Source organism: Fusarium tjaetaba (genome assembly GCF_013396195.1).
Source record: "Fusarium tjaetaba strain NRRL 66243 chromosome Unknown NRRL66243_c0000140, whole genome shotgun sequence".
In the NCBI taxonomy this organism is placed as follows: domain Eukaryota; kingdom Fungi; phylum Ascomycota; class Sordariomycetes; order Hypocreales; family Nectriaceae; genus Fusarium; species Fusarium tjaetaba.
In genome coordinates, this window is record NW_023501336.1 from 140,129 (window position 1) to 162,576 (window position 22,448).

Consider the following 22,448-nt stretch of genomic DNA (forward strand, 5'->3'; position numbering starts at 1 on the left):
GTGCTTTAGTAGCGGAACCACCGCGATTCATGCAAACCCACTGAAAAGCACACGACGAGCGTTCCAAGTTCCTTCGAGAAAGCCGCTAGGCACGGCCTGTCCGGCAGCTACTGCACGATGAGGCCACAGACCTTGCAGTTTTGATCAATGTATACAGTGCGTGGGAGACTGGCTTAGGTAGTTGATTATTGGTTGGTATGCCACACTGTGTTGGCTGTGCTGTGCTGTGTGCTGTGCTGACCCGGAGCATCGCACCGGGTTACGGGAGCACACCGTCCGGACATCATCGGTATGCCTCGGTATTTGACACCGTCTACGGGAACACGACTGGAAATAACTCCTGTCACGAATTACCAAGAAGGGTAACCCATGATGGAATCAAGTTGAATGCCTTTCTCATTATCTTGCTGTGAATAACACGGAGTAGTCGTACACTTATTCCGTGAAAGAACAATCATTGTTGACATACCGTCACTTTGATCACAGAACCTGGATGGTCTGATTCTTGAGCTTCAAATGAGCGACGTGGCACCAGGATTTCAGTCAAACAAACAAACTCAACCAATCTGTCACCAATTAAGCGAGCACCAGGACAGCCATGAACCACAGATCATGTCATAATTGAGGGGAACAGACATTTCCATACCTAATTCGCCATCAAACAACGGGTTTCCCCTCTTTAGCTGAAGCCATGGCTTTGAAGTTGACTTTGTCAAACCCTCACTGCAAACTTAACAACAACGCATGATGCGGCTGGAGCATAATCCTCAACTGGGAGCGCCTCCTTTCCAGAAACTACTCCGCCTCAATGTTGTGACACGAAAAGGAAAAGGCACAGACGAGTTTTGTGCGCCCTACAACGCGCAAGCTTTGTTACCCCGGATGTGAGGTTGAGCTGATACGTGACACGGCCGCAGAGGTGCTCTTGTTTCAAGCGAGATGACAGCTGCGCCGCAAACTTTAATGCACAAGATCTTGTGTTACGCGGAGTTCTTGGCAGAGTAAAAGTGTAGAGGAGAGAAGTCGATGGTTGTCAGGGGCATTAGCGACGAACATGGTGATTATCGATAAGAAAACTGTCTCGCTTTCGGATTGACGCGAAAAAGAAGCATATTCGTAGCGCGAAAGTCAGTGTTTAGCAGCTTGAAAAGATACTGCCTGTGCGTACTCCATACAGCTTTGACGCATGTGTCCTCGTAATATGGAGGGTCATGCTTTTTGCGTATGAAGTGAATAGCGAGCCATTGGAGAGACTGACAAGATCCGTGGCTGCTGTAGTTGCAGCTCAAGGCAGGTAGCAAAGGCCAACAATGTCTGATAGATTCACCATCTCTTTGGCAAATCTCCCCACGAACTGTAAACCAGACGTTAAACATTAATTACACCTCCAAAAGTTCTCTACCAACACTCAAAGCCTCATCTCTCGGCAGCTTCATGCCGAACGGCAGACTAAAATACCACATGGCTCATTCAGCCCCTTGAACAACGACTCGCACTAAATCAACATCTCCAATCTGGATATCTTCCGAAACCGAAATCGAAGCCATTCCGCGCGTTAAACGAAACCGTAAGGCTTAGGGCTTAGCCTGTAGTTATAATTGTCGTTGTCGTTGAGGTTGATCTGCCATATACGCGTATATCCCGCCCCACATTCTCGAGATCTACGCTACTCAGATCTAGATTCTTCACGTATAACTCCCGTCCGCGTATAGAGCGTGAACAATTTTAGATGCATTCGCAGAAAGGGTCTGTTTGGGAGATGTTGTTTACACGTAAAGATATGTATATAGTCTGTTCAAGAACGCCAAGATATTCTCGAACTTCTCCTCAACTCATTGACTTTGACATTCATCGACGAATCACCAAAATTGACCTCACCAACGTGACTGAGTGCCTCAATAAGTCGACATTCGAGAATCGTTCATCATGTCGGGCTACATCTTCTACAACTATAACCCCAATATGGTGGCGGCTGTCATCTTTATTGTTGTCTTTGGACTTTCTGCATTATTGCACACATACCAGCTTATTCGATCGCGAACATGGTACTTTATTCCGTTCTTAATCGGATGTCTTTGTACGTGGGCGCCAATTTTCACTTATCATTGCTTTACTAACATTACCTTCAGTTGAGTGTGTAGGCTACGTCGGTCGAGCTCTATCAGCACAAGAAGCACCAGACTTCACCAAGAACCCCTACATCATCCAGTCTCTCCTCTTACTGCTCGGCCCAGCCCTCCTCGCCGCATCGATTTACATGGTCCTCGGCCGTCTCATTCGACTTCTCGATGCTGGCGACCTTTCCATCATCAGCCCCCGATGGTTGACCAAAGTCTTTGTGGCTGGCGATGTCATGTCCTTCCTTGCACAGAGTGCTGGTACGTACCCCTAAGTCATTAAACTTCACATTACTAACAGTCAAAGGTGGTGGTATGCTTGCAACAGCGAAGACTAAGAGCGCCGTCAAGCGAGGCGAGAACATCATCGTCGGTGGCCTAGGCATTCAGATCATTTTCTTCGGCTTCTTCATGGTCGTCACTCTCGTCTTCCACCTCCGTATCAACCGCAACCCCACACAAAAGTCTCAAGAGATCACAACCCCTTGGAGGAAGCTCCTCCTCGTGCTTTACTCAGCCAGTCTGTTCATCATGGTCCGATCCGTCTTCCGTGTCGCCGAGTACGTCATGGGCAAGGACAGTGAGCTCCAATCGAAGGAGTACTTTATCTACATCTTCGATGCTCTCCTCATGAGTCTCGTAGTGGTATCTCTCAACGTGTTCCACCCCAGCCGCGTGATCAACCATGAGATGGACAGGAAGCGAATTGTCAGCCAGGATGGATATGCGCTGGAGAGCCAGCCCGTGGGCAGAGATGACAGAGACCGACGATACTCACTCTCTCCTGTTCGTCCTAAGCATACCCATTGAGGGATATATGGAGAAGTGAACTAGGAGCGGGACGGATTCAGGATTGATATGGTACATTGAGAGCAAATGGAGCCAGTGTTTTGAAGCGAGTGGGACTGGTACGATCTTCAGTCAACGTGGGAAGAAAGCGGTAAAACTTGTATAGATTTTGAACACTATTATAATAGATTTCTTCTGTTACATTGCAAGAAGCAACGTGATTCATGACGAGTTTGAATCGTATCATGCATGCATGGATGTAAAAGTCAATGCTTCGAGATGCGCAACATGGATTTTTATACGCTGCATCGTAAAGTGGAAACACAACATGATCTGGCATGGTATTTGACTTCAAGTTACAGGTCAACGTCGATAAACGATCCATATCGATGGACCCTTCTGCAGAACTCATACGAGATACCATGAGATCATGAGGCTCAAAGTGGCACCTCTCCCATAGAGACATTCTTCCGTGTCCTGAATCATCACGATGCCCTTCCATGGAAGCTATTTGTGGAGATCAAAAGTCTTGTTCTCATCCCTTGCTGAACAGCGGGGCGTGCATTCGTTACATGGGTTGCATATGAGACAAAACATCCATTCAAGGCCATTCAAGTTCCGAATATGCGGAAATATGGAAAAGCAATACCTGGTCGGGCTACCTCTTTTTTCGGAGAGGTTCATCGCGGGAACTTGGACAATCGCGGAGATGGGAATTCAAGCAAAGCGGCGTTTATGCCCAAAGCAGTCACTATTGACGATGACAAGTATTTCGATCATCGCAGGGAGACACTTGTCACACCGGCCGGGGGCCTGCGGGCATAACGTTGGAGAGTTATTTTCGGGGCTTTGATGGGTTTCTAAACGCGAAATGCGCTGCTGCACCCGATGAGCAAACAACGGATGATCTGACATCTCGAACAGACAGATCTGGCAGCGGAGTTTTTTGAAAGCCCAGCAATTGACTTTTTCCCTACGTATTTTGCTTAGCAAGCGAAGAACCGTGGATTTTTTTTTTTTTTTGCCCGGGAACGTGATCGGAGCATGCCGAAGAACATAACGTGAACGCTGCAACGCGTGATATTCGATAACATCGTCGGACCGACGTACATGAAGAGAACCTGTTTGCTGCGCGAATTCTCGGTGCAGGAGGAGGTACCCAATCGTCGATCGATGTGTTTCCTGTTAGGCCTCACCTCCTCTGTCTACCAAGAACCTGTCTAGCCTGTCTCTGTTGGCGAACTGCCAACAGAGGAAGATCTCGTTCTGGGTAGTGGAGTCGCACTGTGAAGCTGAGGCTTTAGCGTGGTCCAAACAGATCTGTCGACGTGGCACAGTGTTTATGTAGGTGGTGGCTATGCCTGCCTCAAGAAACTTTGTCAGTTGTGTCGCTGTTGATGGCTTTTCCCCTCAATTCAACGAATCTGTTGCAAGCGATAACTCAATGCATATACGCTGAGATTGAAGCCAGCAAGACATTCTCAGGGTCTATTAATACTGACGATCAGTCGGCCAGTTTCCCCTCAAGATTTCCCTATAAGTATCGCCCTCGGCCAACCTTGTTGAATGCTACAGGGCTCTCTGTCCGTCTCCACCCCCGGTCGCTAAACCAAGTTGCACTGTCCCATCGGGTATGTACTCTTTGGTCTACTGCACTGTCCATGCCTGCTAATTTCTCTGCTGGCCTAGTCCCCTTTTAGATCCCTCGCCCGTTCGCCAGTTCGGTTGGCTGCTTGTTCCTTGGCCTCTTCAAGACGGGTGGTACGAGTAAAAACTGGACCTCAAGGTCACTCCTCAGCAAAGTTTCGGTGGCGAAGTACCTTACGCATCCTCACCCTGTGTTCCTCTCGTCCCACCCCAGCGTTAGAGAGTCTTCAGTCTCGTTCTGGCTACCTACAGTTTGCTTGCCCACCCCCGGTCTTTCCTCGAAATCTCCTTCTCTTGCCAAACCCGCTTCTCACCTCATCTTGTCTTCTCGTCTTCCCATCCCTTCCCTGACCTGATCTCTCTCTCTTCTATCCACACTTTCCTTTTTCCTCCTCATACAACCAAGCCAGAAAACACCAAACGAATTCTATATACCGCAGATCGACGGCTCCTTTAATCAACCTGTCCAACGTCAAAAGTTTTTTCGCAATTTGACTCCTGGTCACCCCGAACAACCCCCGCATTATGGTCCAAGGCGAAAGGGCCGAATAACACCTGCACCTCGTCTCCTGGAATCAAGCCAGCCCTTCCAATCTCCCATACTCCCCGCCCACCCGGTCGACCGACTCCCAAGTCGCCCCGAATATACCTTCGACGACACCTCTTATCGCGGTCCCCCGCAAAATCCCCAGACTTTTGGCTTGCTGGCTGCTTGACATTTCGTCTCCCCCGCGATATCATAATCTAAATACCCCCGAGCTCGACTCTCTAGTCTCAACGGACCCTCGAGCTTATCGTACTTCCTTGGTATCATCGTCCTTGGAAGTCAATCGTTCCTGTCGTCGCCTACCCCGACGATCCGCCACGGCCGTTGATAACTTTCTTTGATACTGACAAGGGAACTTGCCATGTCAACGGCACCAAAACCAGCAATGACAACCGCGGTTAAGAGGGCCTGCGATGGCTGCCATCGTCGCAAGGTCAAGTGTGATAGTGGCCTGACCTGTCGCAACTGCGCAACTGCTGGTATTGAATGCACATATCTCGCTGTTCCTCAGAAGAAGGGTCCCAAAGGCTCTCGCGCAAAAGTCATCACCGAATTGAGAGACAGCCAACGCCAGGCCAGTCTCGCTGCCAAGGTGCAAAACAGACTCAATGGACAGCACACTGACTATACCATTCCTGCTCTCAACCCTACAGCTGGCATGTTGTCCAACGATCTGATCAAGGCTTGTGTCAGCTACTATTTCGAAAATGCTTACTCGACATTGCCTTTCCTCGACCGAAACCAAATCGAACACATGATGCACAATATGGAAAACGCCCGTGAGGGGTACTGTCTACTTGCAGCTCTCTGCGCATATGTAGTACTTCAGCCCGGTATGGTCCTGCCAACTGTATCGGCAGAAGAGTCCTTCAGCCTTCAGAACAATCCCGGCGCCAACATCGCCGCAAGCACTTTACTTCTCGAGGAGTGCCTACGCGTTCGAAAGAGCTTCGATTACTTTGAGACACCAACCTCCAACGTTGTGGTCACAAACGTCTTCATCTACTCCTGCATCAAGATAATGGGGGGACCAGATAGAGCGTGGTTCTACCTTCGAGAGGCCACAACTATGGCTCTCCTTGCAGGCATGGACAAGGAAGAAACCTACGCCCAGTTCACTCCAACTGAAGCTGTCCGAAGACGTCGACTTTTCTGGTTCTTGTTCGCCACCGAGCGCGTCTACTTTTTCAATTTTCGTCGGCCTTTGTCTCTTTGGGCGACAATCGCACCTAGCCAGATGCACGACGATGGCAACGATGCCGCGTATCCCGAGCTTAACACCTTTTTCCTCATGTGCAACATCTTCCAAGATATGGACGAGTCTTTCCTGGCCGCTTGGAGAAAGGGCTGCGACTTTCTCGATTGCCATCAAATCACTAGTCTTAAGAATCACCTCAAGGAATGGAAAGCCACGAACGCCTTCCATCCCGAAAATGCCTTTTTGGCCACTCAACAATTTCTGACCAGTGCAATTTGGCAGCTTAACCACCCCCAAGATCAGTACGGTGATCTGGCACGGCAAATGACCGGCAAGATGGCTTCTTCTTTTGCGGGCCAGCCACTTGAGCTTGCAAAGTCCTGCTTGGTATGTATTAATTGCCATCTTCGAATAACACGGATCTAACAACTTCACAGTTCCCCAAGCTATTTGAGATCTGTCTTAAGCTGACTGCCTATCTGGGCAGCATGGCCCCGGATCGACACCCCACGACCGTGGGCCCTCAGCAGTGGCTCGAAAGTATCCTCGTTTCTCTCCACCCTGCCCGAAACGGTGAATTTGCATTCACTCCTCTCTTGTTGGCCAAGGTCAACGAGATTCTTCCACGTCTGGCCGACCCACTGCTGCGAAACGCCCCAGCGAACAGTTTGCAAATGTCTGTTGATATTTTCGACGGCTTTGGCAATGCCGGTATGGCCAGCATGCCACAAATGAACGACTACAACCAAGGCATGGTCGTTGACGAGAATGAGACCAAGTACGATTTGAGTGGCAGTAGTCCTGACACAATCCCCAACTCCAATTACTCGAATGGCACGCCCCCTGGTACACAGCCAGGTGGTGATATGGCCTCGGCATTTGTCGGCTCACCTGCTAATGTCATGTCCCCTGGCATCGACTACAATGTCGGTAGCGTGGGCATGGGCGGCTTTGACATGTCTGAAATGGGCATGAGTGCATTCACAGCCTCTCAACCCAATCCATTGAGCAACATGCAACATCAGCAACGTGTTGGAAGTCAACCCCCCTTGCAGGGCATACAGAACCAGAATGTCAACACTCCATCCATGAACCCAACAATAGAGCAGATATACGGTATACAACAACCGCAGCGGCAAAATAGCTATCAGATGCAAAACCAACCTCCCTTGTCGCAAATGGGGTCAATGTCTGACATGGACTTTTCAATGCGATAATCACACCAAAATTTATATAAAAAAAACAACATGCTGCCTCGGCCTGAGTGCCTAGGCAAGCCCTGTGTGCATTTCTCGTTCCCTTCTCTGGAATTACTATGACATGAGCGCACAATACAGCGCTTCTTTGATCTTGCGTGGTATCTATTTTGGGAGCAAGTTTCTGTCCGCGGATCAAAGCGAAACCGGTTGGCGCTTCGGAGTTTTGGATCACCTGTCTTTTGCAAGATATGGCTGAGGGTCTTGTTATGTGGTCAAGTGACTTGGATCGGGGATCCCTGAAAACAAACATTATGTTACGGAAACCTTTACATTGATGGTGTTATGCACATTCTTCACTGTGGTTATAGAATTATGAATCAAAACTTGACTCTATTCAATTCATCTTGAACTTCTCTCCCGTGCACTGAACCGGTTTGACATGAGCATTAATTGATTCGGCTACTTTGCTTGTGATTGTATAGATTTAATTGTAGATTCTGGGTATTTTGCTGGTATCTTTGTTTTCGTTCTGGTAGGTATCGTAACGCCAAAGTCAACCCCGTTCATTCATTACTTCGTGACCAAATTTCCAACTCTCATCAAATGCTAACGTCTCGCAGTCACAGACCGTACAGCCAACACCTCTATCCTCGCAGCATACAAACTCATTAGATGGCACACGGGGTCTCCCCAAATAACACTCCTCAGCCTCTCCTCGGAGCACGTCACTGCTACTACTCCCTCGTCGAGACGCTCTCGCACCGTCTTACGGTCTTTGGGCTTGGCGTCTATGTCCCCTGAGCGTAGCACCACGATACGGCCTGCGTTGCTCAGTGTGCACGGGGGGACGTTCCATGTTGGCTTCTTTCGTGTTTTCTTTGGGTCCTTTCGTTGGGATGGTGGTGGTGAGGCGAGGAGATCAAGGAGGCTTTTGACGTAGGCTTTGTCGGCGCGGACAACGGGGTCTCCTTCGTTGACGAAGCTCAGGAAGATGCTCTTTCGGAGAGCGTGAGTTTCGGGTTTTGCTAGTGGGAGGAGAGACACTGGTGGTGCACCGAACGTGACGCAGTGTATTCTCTTGAAGCAATTCGTCAAGACGTTGAGTTCACTCTCTGCCGCATACGTCTGGGCTACCATATGCGAGTACAGCAACGCAGCAATAGCACCACCAGCCGAATGACCCGTGATCAAGAGACTAAACGTCGAGCGCTTGGGGTCTTCTTGAAGAAGCTGTCTCAATCGCGCAGCTACCGGGCGAACCATCTTCTTGGCAACGGAGAGAAAGCCCGCGTGGCACAGGTTTCCCGGATCATCGAGGAAGTTGAGCGGGCTGATGGGTGCAGAGTTGAGGTTGACGGCCCAGTCCATGAAACTTGCTGTGCCACGGATGGCGAAGACGATGGTGTTCATGTCGTCCATGGAAACGGACTTGATGCAGGTCTGTCTGGGACCAGCGAGCCAGTCGGATGAGACGTGGGCGTCTCGTTCGGTGCCGCGAGGTCTTTCGTAGACGCGCTGGGAGTACTGAGCGGCGAGACAAAGGAGAGGCCATGTAGGCATGTGTCTGTTTCTGTTAGAAGAGAATTGAAGCTGAAGGGATATACACACAGAGATAGTGGTGGTAGTGTTAAAGGAAGCTTGGAGTTTGCGTATTGCTCGACCTTAGAGAAGTAATTGCCCGACACCACAGACGCAGCAACATTGCATGAGGACTTTTCCTTGTTCTTTGTCTTTCCCATACCCTTATCAACTTGATCCACCTTTTGCTCCTGATCCGTGACAGCACAATTGAAGAGCTTACTCTCATTGCCCTGTACCTTCTCATGATCAATAAGCGTCATGATATCGTTGAACCGATCATACAGCGCATTCGTCGACTGAGCAATCTGCGCACATCCATGCCAAGCCGATAACCCATCGTCGTAGAGCTGTGGTGGAAGTGATTCCTTGGCCAGATTCACCATTGAGCCCGTGAATCGATTCAACGACGATGAGAGGGTCTGGTGTGAGTTTGTAGTGGCGAGATGATGCGGTGGTGTAAATACAGACAGGTTGGGGTGCGATTGCTGCGATCCGAGATGATAGTGATTGTTGATCACCACCGGTTGAGTGCTGAAGCCCGACGGTGCTGGGAGATAGCCAGCAGGCTGAAAGTGAGGCTGTGATTGAGACGCATGGTGCTGGTTATACGGAAGAGCAGGTCTCAACGCCGCAGTATTCGGACGTACGTTTCCTGGATAAGGAGGCGGTTCAATCTGAGGTCTCGCAGGACGAAAGACATTTGGAGGGTCTGTTATCTTGGGCTTGGAAGAAGCTATCGTTTTATTATTTTTCGTCCCTTTCTTGGACTTCTTGCTCGACTTCTTGCGCTTCGTGCCGCCAAAAAGCCAAAAGGCCATCGTGACGTGGGGTTTATTTTTCAGGTCGGAGGGTTGTTTTTCATTGCCATCGGAGATGAGAAAGAAAAGAGAAACAGTAAACAAAGAGTGAAGAAGATGGCGAGAATCATGAAGAAGGTCACTCACACATGACCCAGAGCAGACCAGGCCGAGGGTAGGATATTCTTAGCAACAGCTCTGATTGAGTGCTTTGCTGGGGCCTTCTAGCCCGGTCGATCATTCCCCTGTCGAACGACCACTCGCCAATATAACCAGCACACTTCCTCACCTAAGCCGGGCGTCTAGTGGTTGAGTTATTCTGTCCCGCGGATAAGAAAGCCCTTAGCGAACCTGAAAGAAGAAGCGAAAGCTGCTGCCCCCCTGTAAAACAACCGCCATTCGTCAGGCGCTAACCAATCAGTGACATACAGCCAAGGATGACTCTAAAGAGCGAGGGCATTGGATGGAGGTGCAGCTGAATTGCAGCTTTGGTTACCAGGATCAGTTCGAGTCGGCGGCAATGGGGGGATAAAACCCTATGGCTGGGTGACTCGATGATTGCATTGCATTGTCTGAGGCAAAGAATTGGGAGAAAGGGCATGTGAAATTGTGAATTGCACGAGTTGGGATTTGGAGTTTGAGACATTGGATTGGGGATGACGTTATGGAGAGGCTGTGTTGAAAGGGTGTGTTAGTTGGTGAGTTTTGGTGGTGGAGGTTGACTCGATGGCCGGCCTCGTCGGGCAGTCGGGCAGAAGGCCTTAGACCCAGGGATGAGGAGAGCGAAAATAAATTGGGCAAGATTATTATAAAGTCTACTAAGTTTATTATATTTTATCCTATTGCTATCTAAATATTTACATATATTAGCTAGGTAGATGTCTCTAGTATCTTAACTAGTGGTAATACTTTCTTGCCTCCTTTGCACTGAAACAGCCTGCAGTTGCAGTTACAGTTGCAGTTGCCCCAAGAATGCCTTCTTGAGAGCCTCGTCGGGCGATGTCCTTCATCAGCCTTCTCGCAAATTCCATCTCAACTTTTAGGTTTCAATACAGGATCATCAATTCCTACATCATTTGATACCGGCTTTTTTTTTTATTACACAATGCGGCTTTTGAATGTGGTCGATGAGCGACTCGAGAGCTTCTTCGGCGACGAGAATGAGGTCCCACCATACGGGATTCTATCGCATCGGTGGGGGAGAGACGAAATAACCTTTCAAGATCTAACACAAGGGTCACTACAGGACTTACAGGGCCGTCAGTCATTCTCCAAGATCTGGGATCTTCTGGACCGGGCCGATAAAGACGGTTTATCCTATGTCTGGGTCGACACATGCTGCATCGACAAAACTAGCAGCGCAGAGCTCTCAGAGGCCATCAACTCCATGTTCAGGTGGTATCAGCAGTCAGCAAAGTGCTATGTCTACCTCGACGATTTCGACACTACTCTCAACAGCAAGATTATTAAGTATGACCAGGCTGACAGATATGTTGTCCTCGATGAATCAGATACTTCTTTCTTCGATAGCCTGTGGTTTACCAGAGGATGGACCTTGCAGGAGCTCATAGCACCACGAAATGTTGAGTTTTACGACAAGAACTGGATGAGCTTTGGTTCGAGAGACGGCACGCTTCTCGATCGTATTTGCAAAAGGACTGGCATCTGGCCGCAGTTGTTTCGAGAACCGCGGTGTACATGCCCAAGCTTTATAGGGCATTATCTCTTTGCAGTTCGCAACGGTATCTGTGCTGACTGTCAAGGACTTGACACACTCCCTCAGACTTTAGACTCCTTCGCCGTCTCCATAAAAATGAGCTGGGCATCGTCCCGTATTACGACGCGCAAAGAAGATGCGGCCTATTGCCTCCTCGGTCTCTTCAACTTAAACATGCCCTTGCTATATGGCGAAGGTGACAAGGCATTCTTGCGTCTTCAAGAGGCTATCGTCCGGCAGTCAAAAGACCAGTCAGTCCTGCTATGGCGCGCTCGGCCTGATGTTGCACCTCAAGGGTTTGCACCAGGCTGTTTGGCTCCTTCATCCAGTGCCTTCAAGGAACCTGTTCACATTCTTGGCCGCCGGGTCTTCAACAGGGTCGACAAGAAGTATGAGGCTAATTTCCTCGGCAATTTGGCTACCATGGAGATCACTGATACAGCTATACGTACCAGCCTGTGGATTTGTCCTTGCAAGGTGGTGCCGGACGGAACGCAGACTCCTTCTCGAAATCTCTGGCTGGGTATAATGCATCTTGCATACGACGATGATTACCTTGTGCGACCTGCCTTGCTGCTAGAGTATATGGGAACTGTCGATATGTACCGAAGGGTATACCATCAGCATATTGTTCCCGTAAATCCCAGGATAACTCGAGGTTCGTTCGTTGTAGAGTCATCAATTGGCGAAGTCGATCGACGTTTGTCGCTCACCCCAACCCTCGACGAGGCCACCACGAAGGACATCAGCATTCTGCTTCAACAAAGCCCTATCAACGCAACGGCCGGTCCTTCTCCTGAAGAGGGTCCGGAGACTGGCCCGGTGTATTTCGTTTTGGATAAGCAGAAGCTGAATTTTACTATGGACAGCGGAGGTAGCCATCCTCCTTTTAGTCGTTATCAAGGTCGCGCCACCCAGATACCGTCTCGCTGGGCATTCAAAAAGTGTCAGCATAACGGAGACGGTGAGAGATATTTTGGCGGCATCCATTTTGTTAATTTTATGCTTGAGGACCCGGAAAGATCAAATACAGGTGACGGGCCAAGTGGACGAGGTGCTGGTCGATTTGCGTACACCGCTGTCATATGGGGCATACAACGCGAAGTGCTCAAAGAGACTGCCGATGCGTCTCCATGGCATCTGTGGTGCCGGGTTTTTGATCTTCCCAGCTTCATACAACACGCCTGGACTTCAGCTGAAGATCTCCAGCCAAACCAGCTCTATGGCGAGATTGACGGTCTCAGTGCAGGCGAGATCCAGAGGCGCATGAAGAACCAGCGGTCGCGGCTCTGCCTACCCGAATATGAGAAGCTCGAGATCCCACAGGCATCGGGTCCGAAAGCACTGTTCCCTTCTTCGTATGGAGACAGTTGGGCGGAAGATAATATGAGTGATGGTGAGAGGCATATGGCAGCCAAGGTTGCATTGGTTGAGGGGCTGGGTCGGAGGGTTTTTGAGCTGCATATCAAGATCAAGGCTAGGGGAGGGAAGAACACACAGGACCTTGATCCTAGATAACAAAAGACTTAGGTAATATAGCCTAAGATTAGGATAACTTTTGATAAGTTTATTTTCATACCGCATATTAAAGTTCGCTGTTTTCTTGACCCCCGAGGCACGGGTAGTTAAAACAGAGAAGGCAATGGATGTTTATAGAGTAAGTAGGTTATAAAGGAGGTCTAGTAGACCTTTAGTGTATATGGCTTCTTTAAGTATGAATAAACTCCCTGGATCGTAATTATAATAAAGCTAGATATAAAGAATTTAGAAATTTTGGTTGAAAATCGCATGCATTTAATACGTATATCATCATTACATAAAAGAGTGACTCCTGCAGGGTGCCAGTCATCTACATCAATCCAATGTCCGATCATACACAACGTCGAATCGCTTATCCGAACACCCCCATATAAAGCTACACATGATTCTCTGTTCAACCTCCTCAGCATCTTCCATCCAATTGAAGAAACGACATAGCACGTAGATGGCCGAGGTGGCATAATCTCCTCTTCGATCATAGTAATGGGTATCAATTCGCTAACTTCAAGCCAACTTTAGCATACAATCTCGCACATCACACACTCAATCAAAATCGGAGAGAATTCACTTACGCCAAAAGTCGCGATCTGCACGGCCTTCAGTCCCAACTTGACTGCCATGCCGTCTTCGCAATCCTCACAAAGGAAGATGATACGGAAGCCCGCCCACATCTTCATCTTCTCCTTGCCGCATCCGCAGGTCGGAGCGTCAGTTGCTTCTTTGATCACATACTTGACGCCTGCGACTGCGAGGGCTGGGATAAGATGGAAGACCATGTTGCTTCTTTCTGTTCGTAGATAATGTCTCGAGTGGAAGGGGGTTGATGGGTAGGATGATCAGAGATGTGTCTCTGTTAGTGCCTTACTAAGAGAGATCACTGTCGGATTGAAGGGCTTGTGAATTATGTATCCAAACTGTATGAGTTGACTCTCTGTGCCTTGGTTTGAACAAGATGAGTCTCTTTCGTGAGAGGCAATCCCAAGTATATATAATTCTTGTCTTGTATCAAAGCGTGCGAGGCTGAATCCAGACACTTTTTTGGCGCACAACCACAATACTGTGACTCCAATCTCATTCATGTAGACATGGTTAGTATGCAGCTTTAGGGTGTCTGACCAGTATGCTTGCTGATAAGGTTATTTCAACAAAGCAAGGGCCAAATCCTTGAGATGGTGGCATCGGTTAGCTGATAGCTGCCCCTACAGACGCCAAATATTTACAGAAAGCCCACGCATAAGCGAGCTGAAGAGTGACTTCAAAGGCGGCGAGTGTAAAGCAGTTGTAGTGTTGTATCGCTCATGTAAGTCGTCGAAACTAATGGAAGACTGTGGTCGTCTAAAACCGCTAGTTTGACAGAACGCCCATGCATGACCAGCTAACGAACAGTGCCCGTGCATTAGCTACCCTGTTTAAGGCTGAAAGCTTCTTTAGAGTGAATTCTCTCCTCTTTAGGGCGGGGATAAGGCACAGCTGTGTCTTTGCCCGGGCACTTTGGGCACGTTGATAGACTACGTATCCGTAGTTTCCCCCGTATTCCCATGAACCCGTATAAGTCTTGATTTCAGGTATTATGTATATATGTATATAATCTTGATACTCCCTCTATCACGAACACGCTCACGCTTTCCAAGGCAAACTTGACTCAATACCTTACACCCTTTAGCTGAATAACCCATCTATTCCACCCTCCCTCGCAAGCAACTCGCATCACTTGTCATCCATCCGGGTCAAGCATGTCTTCAGAAACTCCTCCACCTCCTCCAAAGGTCGAATATCCCACCAGCGTCGACAAACCTGAGCTTACAACAGGTGACAACCACACAGTTGGCGTTGACTACAACAACGGCGCCAGCTACGTCGACACAACTACAAACCAGCGAATCCATGACTCTGACGTTCATACGAGATTCTCTGGGTACGGTGATAGTGATGATGGAGATAGTGGTGGGATCGTGGAGGAGATTGTTGATGCTGTGACGGATAGCTGTGTGGTGATGTAGTTGGAAGGCCGGGACTACGTTTGAAGCTGGTTTAATGACCCTCCTCTGCTGTTTTCATCTTTTATTCTTTCTTTTTCAATATGGTATAATACTCTGTCATTTCCACGAAGTCATGAAGCACTCATTCGATGGCTTTTGGCTACTGTGCGTTCTTGTACCTGGAGAATTAAGTGGTTGCATTCTTGGTAAAGTGCCACACCAATAGAGCTTGAACTCTGATAAACTGGGTTGAAAATCAATAAGTAGATCAATAGTGACCTCCTCGTTACCGTTGATTGGGCCGATGTTGCGACTTACACGCTATCGCAACTCAGCCGCACGAGCTGAACCCTCCCGTTTCTCAAGTCCCAGGGCCCAAATGGGCTGATTTCAACTGCTGCAATTACCGAATGAGTCCTACACTAGAACAAGGCTGCCTTCACGTGGCTAGCGTAGGCATATTTATGGACGAACGATGCAAGAATGCCTCCCCGCCAGTGTGTACTTTGAGGGGTGTCCAATGAGGTATCAGACTAATACGTCGTGATAAAGTTGCTCGGACATCTGGATCACTAAACCTGCATATCGTGAGGGGCCCCAGGTGCTGAAAGACCCTCGAGCCCCTCGCTTCTTAATGCATGGGATGCCAAGGGCTGGACGTTTGACAGCCATGGTGTGATCTAGCCCATTCAATGGGACGCCAATATATGGACTACAAAACGCCCATGCATATATATCCAAATATTCATCCCCCACAGACTCTACATGCAAGCCTTCCTTCCCAAATTAGTCGCCCTAATGAATCCCCAATCAGTTCTTACGATACCATCGAGCGAGGACTGGTCTCGCCTGCGACCCCTCGTCAAAGAGCTCTACCACGACCGCAGACTTTCTATGGCAGAGGTCAGGGATCATCTGAAATCACTAGGATACAGGGTCAACACGCGCATGATCAGGGCTCGAATCAGCCAATGGAACCTGCAGAGAAACAACCAGTTCCACGGCATGGTTGCGGCTCTTCGCTTACTTGACCCAGATCCTGCATCGTGGCCAGTCCCAGAGCCCTGGTTCGTGATCAGAGGACGCCATGTCCCGTTGCATGAGATATTGCGATACTTTAGACGGAAGGGCATACAGAACCCAATCGACTGGTGTCGTTCAGCCGCAGTATCCCAGGAAGAGCCACCTGTCAGGCTTCTTCAAGAGGGAGAAAGTCCTGTGGAGGGTGCGAGCGAAGGTAGTTCAACACTCGCTGCGCTATCTTCAGCCAGCAGCGTGGCCATGTCTATGTCTCCTGTCAATATTCCCACGCCTATATTCACCCTCGAGCAAAAGGCAGCTGCCAGTATAATTGACTACTGCGGAGTCTACCTCAGCCAAGACATCCACCCAGAGCCAGAGGTCCATCAGTTCACGATACACGGACGCTTTGGCAACCGCATGCAAGAAGGTCTAGCACAGATGATGCGTGGAGGCCCAGGCGCATTTCCGCACTTCCATCAAGCTTTTGACCTTGTTCAGCCTCTTCTCTCTGACTGCCATCCAATGAGTCTTGCTCAACTGTTGGCCATCGTTTGTGAGCTCTCGGCGTGCAATGCACAGGAAGTATTGAGATGCCTACTCCGGTATTCGGCAGCAATGGCTTCGTCCTTACGGACACCCTCCCCTCTCGTCCAATTCTTGGTGTCCCTTTCCTTATTGCCACCTGCGCTACTGCAGTGCACGGCTATCTCGAGCCTTCGGGCTGCACTGGCAATATTCTCCGATAAGTCTCCCGACACCTGGCATCGTCTCTATATCGAGGAGCGACTTTGTGACTGTCTTTATCACGGTCGAGACCGTATTGAGGGTGGCTACCGCCGCGCTCAGCTTTTGCGGAACCAAGAATCGTTCTATGGACCATCCGCACGAAACGTTGTCTGGACTGTCACCAATGTTGCAGATGATCACCTAGATGGTGGTGATCTAGACGGCGCAGAGTCATACTACAAGGTGGCTTTGGAACGGGCTGAACAGCTCAGTGGCTTCCCACGGGCGAAGTTGCGCTACGCTGCTCTAGAGGGCCTGGGCAGAATAGAGCAGATGCGTTTTGAGATTATGCGTAATGATCGAGAAGCTTGTTTACGACACTTGCAGAAAGCATCTCGATATGTTGATGAGTCAGTAAATGAAGCACTAATATGGTTTGAGCCAACAAGTCGGCGTGTGGGTCGAGTGACAGAGCAACAGGAGTGTATCAGGAACATTTTACACTGTCTCGCTTGAGATTTGTCGGGTGCTAGATGACCTCTATTTCAGCAAAACCAGAGCTCTCCAGAATCCACGGTATTTCTTGATCATCATCGTCAGTCTCCTGAATGTCAATATGGAAATAGCCAACGCGTCTGTATCGACGTTCATGTTCTGGGACAGGCGTCAGAACAATCCCCACATGCGCATCTAAATTTTCAGAAGAGCCCATCTTTTGTTGAGCTCCCGAAGCGCAAGCTACAAGTAAACTGTACAACTCGATGTTGTTTGGGAGGTCGTAGTCTGGGTGAAATGGGCATTGGCGGTGGATATGTCGTATCCCTTGGCAATTCCGATGGACACGAATATCTTTGTTCATGCTAGAAGCAGAATCTTGACCATATTTTAACAAATCCGGAGCACCAGGTCGTAACAGTCCTGAAACCTTGACGCAATGTTTCGTTGCATCCACCAGTAAACCACGGCCTACAAAGTCTGTTGCGTCGGGCAGGCTGGTGATATCTGCGAGAAGGGAAACTTGTCTGGCAGGCTCATAAATGACCTGCGGTCCTTGTACATCAATGCTGGCCCACGACCAAGTCGGCGACCTCTCATGGCAAGGTGCGCCTCTTCCTCCCCTAATGTACCATAGCATATCCCGGAGTAGATGCTCTTGCCACAATCCAAATGACCAGGTAAGTTGTGATTTTATCTGAACTTGCTTTGCAAGACCAGCCAAAGCAACCAACAAGTCTGACTTGCGGCTCAGATTCGTTGTCGAATACCTCTGGACGAGCTCATGCCAGAAGGAGAGAAATGCGTCGTGGGCAGAATCATCAAGCCCGTTGGGTCCAAACATGGAAAACAGCACTTGATAATCTGCTTTGGCAATTGCGCCGCTGTGATAGCATGCGTCAGGTCCTCCCATAGCTCCGCAACGGAGCTCAGTCCTGCACTCAAGATGAACAAAGTTGCGAGTCAGGTGCACTGTCCGAGGCGACAATATGCGCTCCTGGAAAACCCATGCTCTGGTATCGAGATGAAAGCGTGCTTTATCAAAAGGGTGTAACAAACAATGCGGAGTGCATGGTGGAACGACTTCATAATAGAGATTCGTGCTTGCGTCCAGTCGACAAGATAATTGACTCAGCGGGTTTCGTGGCACGATCATGCTTGAGTTGCCGTCAAAGCATTCGGCTGCCGCGATGGTGACAGCTGCGTTCCCGAAGATGTCGTTCATCTTGCCTGCCTGGTCAACCCAGTCGTCCGACGCTGAAGAAGATTGGCTTCCATCCTGCATGATGCAAAGGGCATCTATCCATAGATACCTGAACCCGAGACCCCGAACGACTCGAATAGAGTCTTGTAGTAGTTTCGGCAAATCTTTGACGTGAATTCCTTTCTGAAACGCCGCCAGATTAGAGGATTTCATGACGTAGGGCTTACTAAAACCCCAGCTGTAACTCAGAGCGCAGTACTCCTTGGTGTGGTCATTGTTGGCCTCGATAAGCCGTATTTTCTCGATATCCTGGAAAGCCAACAGATCTAGCAAGCGCCGGGGTCGTGCTTTTGTTTCTGTGGAACCAAGAATCAGGCTCAAAAGGTCGTCGCCGCACAGGATATGAGTACTCTGGCATTCAGTAATCCAAGACCGAACGAAGTCGGCAGTTGCGTCGCAATAGGTTGTTGACTGCAGCGTCGATGAAAGGTGTTGATGGTCAGCTTTAATGCCCCCATGGCTCTCTAAAAAAGATTAGCCCCGAGAATCTCAAGGTACGATAAGTTATACCTGTGACTGGGCGTAGTTGTAAGGGATAATCGCTGAGTATCTGATCATGACTAAAGATCCTTGACTCTTCGCAGGGAAACAACGTGAGGAGAAAAGTACCGGCATCTGTGTCTAACATCGCTATTGAGATGTAGACAGGGCCATTCTTGTCACCAGAAAACTGTCGATCACCATGATCTCCGGTGCATCCTACAACGGCTCCAACGATGATGGAGCAGAAGTGGCAGCCTTGCGAAGCTGCGGATAGAACATCGGTGCGGCTGGGAGAGAAGAGGAGATGCTGGGGCATCGATGGGACATCATCTCCACCACTGAGAAGGACTTCAGGTCGGAATCTGATGCATGTTGCACTCTCCCAGAAAGATGTACAGAGGGAGCAGAGAGTATGAGGTTGTAAAGTTTTGGCATCGGATTTGTTGTCTGGCATACTGGGCGAGCTGGCTCGGTTCTTGTGAATGAAGCGACACTGTCTGATACCGGTAAATCGCCTATGCCCAGGACTTGAGATGTAGGACTTGGTGTTATCACGCATGAAGCCTCACACGTGATGTGCCAGCCAGTTCTCTTAAGGGTGGTCGCATCGCCTAGCGCATCTTGTTGACATGGGATAAAGGTGTGGCGGCATCGCTGAACATGGGAGGCTGATGCTGTAGTCAAGGTTCATCGTCTCGGGAGAACAAAAAGACAAGAGTTAATGAAGATGAGTGTAGGACGCCAGAATCAGGCGACGCAAGTTGTGAGGACAAAGATACGAAGGGAAGCACCAAGGACCCTTGAGGTGGGAATGCGCTTACCCCAGATACAATCCCGTCCGTCTTGGTGGAACCTCGAATGCGATCGCATTCAGAAAGGATCCACTAGGAGCAACACCATAAGCAAGGGTCCTTTTACAAGAAACGAACCACTAGAATGAAGGTCGGGACGGAATCGATGTCATCTTTCTTTCATTGAGTCCTGTCATATAAATACCCTTTCTTCTTCTCCTCTTAACTCACATCCGAAGATGTTCTGCCATGTTAGACTTTTACGACAATCATGTCACAAACAATCTCCAAAGCGCCTGGGCCATCATTGCCAATTACACAACTTGACGATACCCACGACAGAGGCTCAGAGACATACCAAGTTTGCAATCAACACCGCTCTGTTCGAGAAACGCCGGTCTCAAACTCGTGCAACAACCATGGCGCTTCATGCTCCAACGACCCCGGCACCCAGAGTACCAAATCGAAAAAGACTCTGCTTCAGATCGCAACAGTGATGTCCTCACTCTGCGCCTGTGTCTTCCTTGCCGCACTTGAATTAACAATTGTGTCAACCGCACTTCCAACCATCGCCGCCCATTTCGCATCCGATTCGGGCTATACTTGGATAGGCACATCTTTTGTCCTCGCCCATACTGCCTCGACACCACCGTGGGGCAAGATTTCCGACATTTGGGGTAGAAAACCCATATTACTCGTCGCCAATGTCATATTCTTTGCGGGTAGCCTTATTTGTGCTCTGGTTGATGACCTGGCTGTCTTTATCGCTGGACGGGCCATTCAGGGATTGGGCGCCGCTGGTATGCAGACGCTGGTGAATATTTGTATCAGCGATATGTTCTCACAACGGGACCGCGGGCTATACTATGGACTGACGTCGATTGTCTGGGCCGTTGCATCTGGGATTGGTCCCGTACTTGGAGGCGCACTTACGGATCAGTTGAAGTGAGTTTGTCCATGTTGGAAGGTATTCTTACTAACAGGGTCCAGTTGGAGATGGTGTTTTTGGATCAATTGTAAGTTTACTTACAGATCTTTCGAGCTGTAGCTGATATCTCTAGTACCAATCATCGCTGCAGTCTTTGTTCTCTTGGTATTCACCCTCAAACTCCCATCTCCCAACACCCCTGTTTGGGCAGGTCTGAAAGCCATCGACTGGCCCGGTAGCCTTCTCATCATAGGAGGGACCTTGATGTTGCTGCTCGGTCTTTATCTTGGCGGCGTGTACGAGCCTTGGAACTCTGCAACAGTGGTGTCTCTCATAGTTTCTGGTGTGGTCACTGGCGCGTTGTTCATATGGAACGAGTGGAAGTTGGCAGAGTTTCCTGTTCTACCAGTACACCTCTTCAAGACCTCTTCATCCTCTTCAGCATACGCCGTCACATTCTTCCATGCGTTTGTGTTCCTTGGTGTCGCCTATTACCTACCGTTATACTTCCAAGCAGTTCTTCTGGCAAGCCCACTGCGCTCGGGTGTGTTACTTCTCCCTTTCATCTTGCCCATCTCAATTTCTGCTGCTCTTACTGGAGCCTACATTCAGTTCAGTGGCACGTATCTTCTTGTTTCCCGTGTGGGGTTGCTGATCATGACACTGGGAATGGGCCTGATGATCAGCCTGGAAATTGAGATGAACTGGGCAAAATTGATCTCTTTCCAGATAGTGACAGGAATTGGGGTTGGTTTGAACTTTGAAGGCCCATTGTTGTCTGTTCAAGCTGTTGTGCCGCACAAGGATGTTGCGGCCGCGACCACAGCGATGGGCTTTATTCGAACACTGGCCTCAGGGATATCCGTTGTCATTGGCGGGATACTGTTCCAGAACGAAATGAAGAGTGAATATCAGACTCTTGAAGATAGTCTGGGTCCCGACCTTGCCAAGTTGTTCAATGGTGCATCTGCGTCTGCGAGCGTCGATCTGATCAAGACCATACCGACAGAGTCGCAGCTTGTCGTGAGGACAGCATTCTTCAATGCTCTCGACAAGATGTGGATAATGGTGCGAAAATTGATCGACTTACAATTATTCTTGCATACTGATCCTCGGTAGTATACCGCATTCTCCGGCATTGGCTTGTTGCTTAGTTTCTTTATGAAAGCTCATCATCTCAGCAAAGATCATCAGGAAGCACACTTGGGCATTGTCATTGAGGCGGTGGAATCGAACCAAGCAGACGAGTTTGACTCTTCGACAGGCGCTAACGAGAGTCAGGAAATGAGAAACATCACTCCTGGACCTCAAGGTGCATCGACGGCCTGATATGAAGGTAGCCATGTAGAAAGATAGCATGAGACCACGGCTTGGTCGCCTGGATATTTGTGAGCAGAGATGATTTGGATCGGAAATATAATAAGCCCATTCTCCTCAATTTCAGAGATATCTTCTTGCTTGCTTCGACTGATCGCGGCGAGATCATTTATGCAATTTGGATCACCCACATCTGTCCGTGCCCAGTACAGTATCAGAGAGCTATTCGCACTTGTACGCTTGACCGTTATCTTTCAAGCACTTAGCTTTCTGCCCTCTCAACAGTCATCATTTCTCAGAAATAATTGAAC

At 49.1% G+C, this 22,448-nt stretch overlaps 9 protein-coding genes across 9 annotated transcripts; 6 read left to right on the plus strand and 3 right to left on the minus strand.

Annotated features, from left to right (window-relative positions):
* Positions 1–1,926: 1,926 nt before the first annotated feature.
* On the plus strand, positions 1,927–2,927 carry FTJAE_7106 (rta1 domain protein; the record flags this gene model as incomplete). The annotated part of the gene is made up of 3 exons (XM_037353789.1): positions 1,927–2,077; positions 2,130–2,378; positions 2,419–2,927. The coding sequence occupies 3 exons, from the start codon at positions 1,927–1,929 to the stop codon at positions 2,925–2,927; spliced, it is 909 nt and encodes a 302-aa protein (XP_037205845.1).
* Positions 2,928–5,461: 2,534 nt separating this feature from the next.
* Positions 5,462–7,515, plus strand: FTJAE_7107 (sucrose utilization SUC1; the record flags this gene model as incomplete). The annotated part of the gene is made up of 2 exons (XM_037353790.1): positions 5,462–6,685; positions 6,736–7,515. 2 exons carry the CDS (start codon positions 5,462–5,464, stop codon positions 7,513–7,515), a joined length of 2,004 nt encoding a protein of 667 aa, XP_037205846.1.
* Positions 7,516–8,103: 588 nt separating this feature from the next.
* Positions 8,104–9,896, minus strand: FTJAE_7108 (lipase class 3; the record flags this gene model as incomplete). Its single annotated transcript, XM_037353791.1, has 2 exons — positions 8,104–9,061; positions 9,106–9,896. 2 exons carry the CDS (start codon positions 9,894–9,896, stop codon positions 8,104–8,106), a joined length of 1,749 nt encoding a protein of 582 aa, XP_037205847.1.
* Positions 9,897–10,980: 1,084 nt separating this feature from the next.
* FTJAE_7109 (beta transducin) lies at positions 10,981–13,110 on the plus strand (the record flags this gene model as incomplete). Its single annotated transcript, XM_037353792.1, has 1 exon — positions 10,981–13,110. One exon carries the CDS (start codon positions 10,981–10,983, stop codon positions 13,108–13,110), a length of 2,130 nt encoding a protein of 709 aa, XP_037205848.1.
* A 525-nt stretch (positions 13,111–13,635) lies between these two features.
* FTJAE_7110 (uncharacterized protein) lies at positions 13,636–13,907 on the minus strand (the record flags this gene model as incomplete). The annotated part of the gene is made up of 2 exons (XM_037353794.1): positions 13,636–13,644; positions 13,704–13,907. The coding sequence occupies 2 exons, from the start codon at positions 13,905–13,907 to the stop codon at positions 13,636–13,638; spliced, it is 213 nt and encodes a 70-aa protein (XP_037205849.1).
* Positions 13,908–14,864: 957 nt separating this feature from the next.
* FTJAE_7111 (uncharacterized protein) lies at positions 14,865–15,131 on the plus strand (the record flags this gene model as incomplete). The annotated part of the gene is made up of 1 exon (XM_037353795.1): positions 14,865–15,131. The coding sequence occupies one exon, from the start codon at positions 14,865–14,867 to the stop codon at positions 15,129–15,131; it is 267 nt and encodes an 88-aa protein (XP_037205850.1).
* Positions 15,132–15,908: 777 nt separating this feature from the next.
* Positions 15,909–17,375, plus strand: FTJAE_7112 (uncharacterized protein; the record flags this gene model as incomplete). Its single annotated transcript, XM_037353796.1, has 1 exon — positions 15,909–17,375. One exon carries the CDS (start codon positions 15,909–15,911, stop codon positions 17,373–17,375), a length of 1,467 nt encoding a protein of 488 aa, XP_037205851.1.
* Positions 17,376–17,388: 13 nt separating this feature from the next.
* FTJAE_7113 (het-domain protein) lies at positions 17,389–19,660 on the minus strand (the record flags this gene model as incomplete). Its single annotated transcript, XM_037353797.1, has 2 exons — positions 17,389–19,082; positions 19,228–19,660. The coding sequence occupies 2 exons, from the start codon at positions 19,658–19,660 to the stop codon at positions 17,389–17,391; spliced, it is 2,127 nt and encodes a 708-aa protein (XP_037205852.1).
* Positions 19,661–20,163: 503 nt separating this feature from the next.
* FTJAE_7114 (major facilitator superfamily transporter) lies at positions 20,164–22,149 on the plus strand (the record flags this gene model as incomplete). The annotated part of the gene is made up of 4 exons (XM_037353798.1): positions 20,164–20,837; positions 20,883–20,908; positions 20,954–21,888; positions 21,940–22,149. The coding sequence occupies 4 exons, from the start codon at positions 20,164–20,166 to the stop codon at positions 22,147–22,149; spliced, it is 1,845 nt and encodes a 614-aa protein (XP_037205853.1).
* Positions 22,150–22,448: the final 299 nt, after the last annotated feature.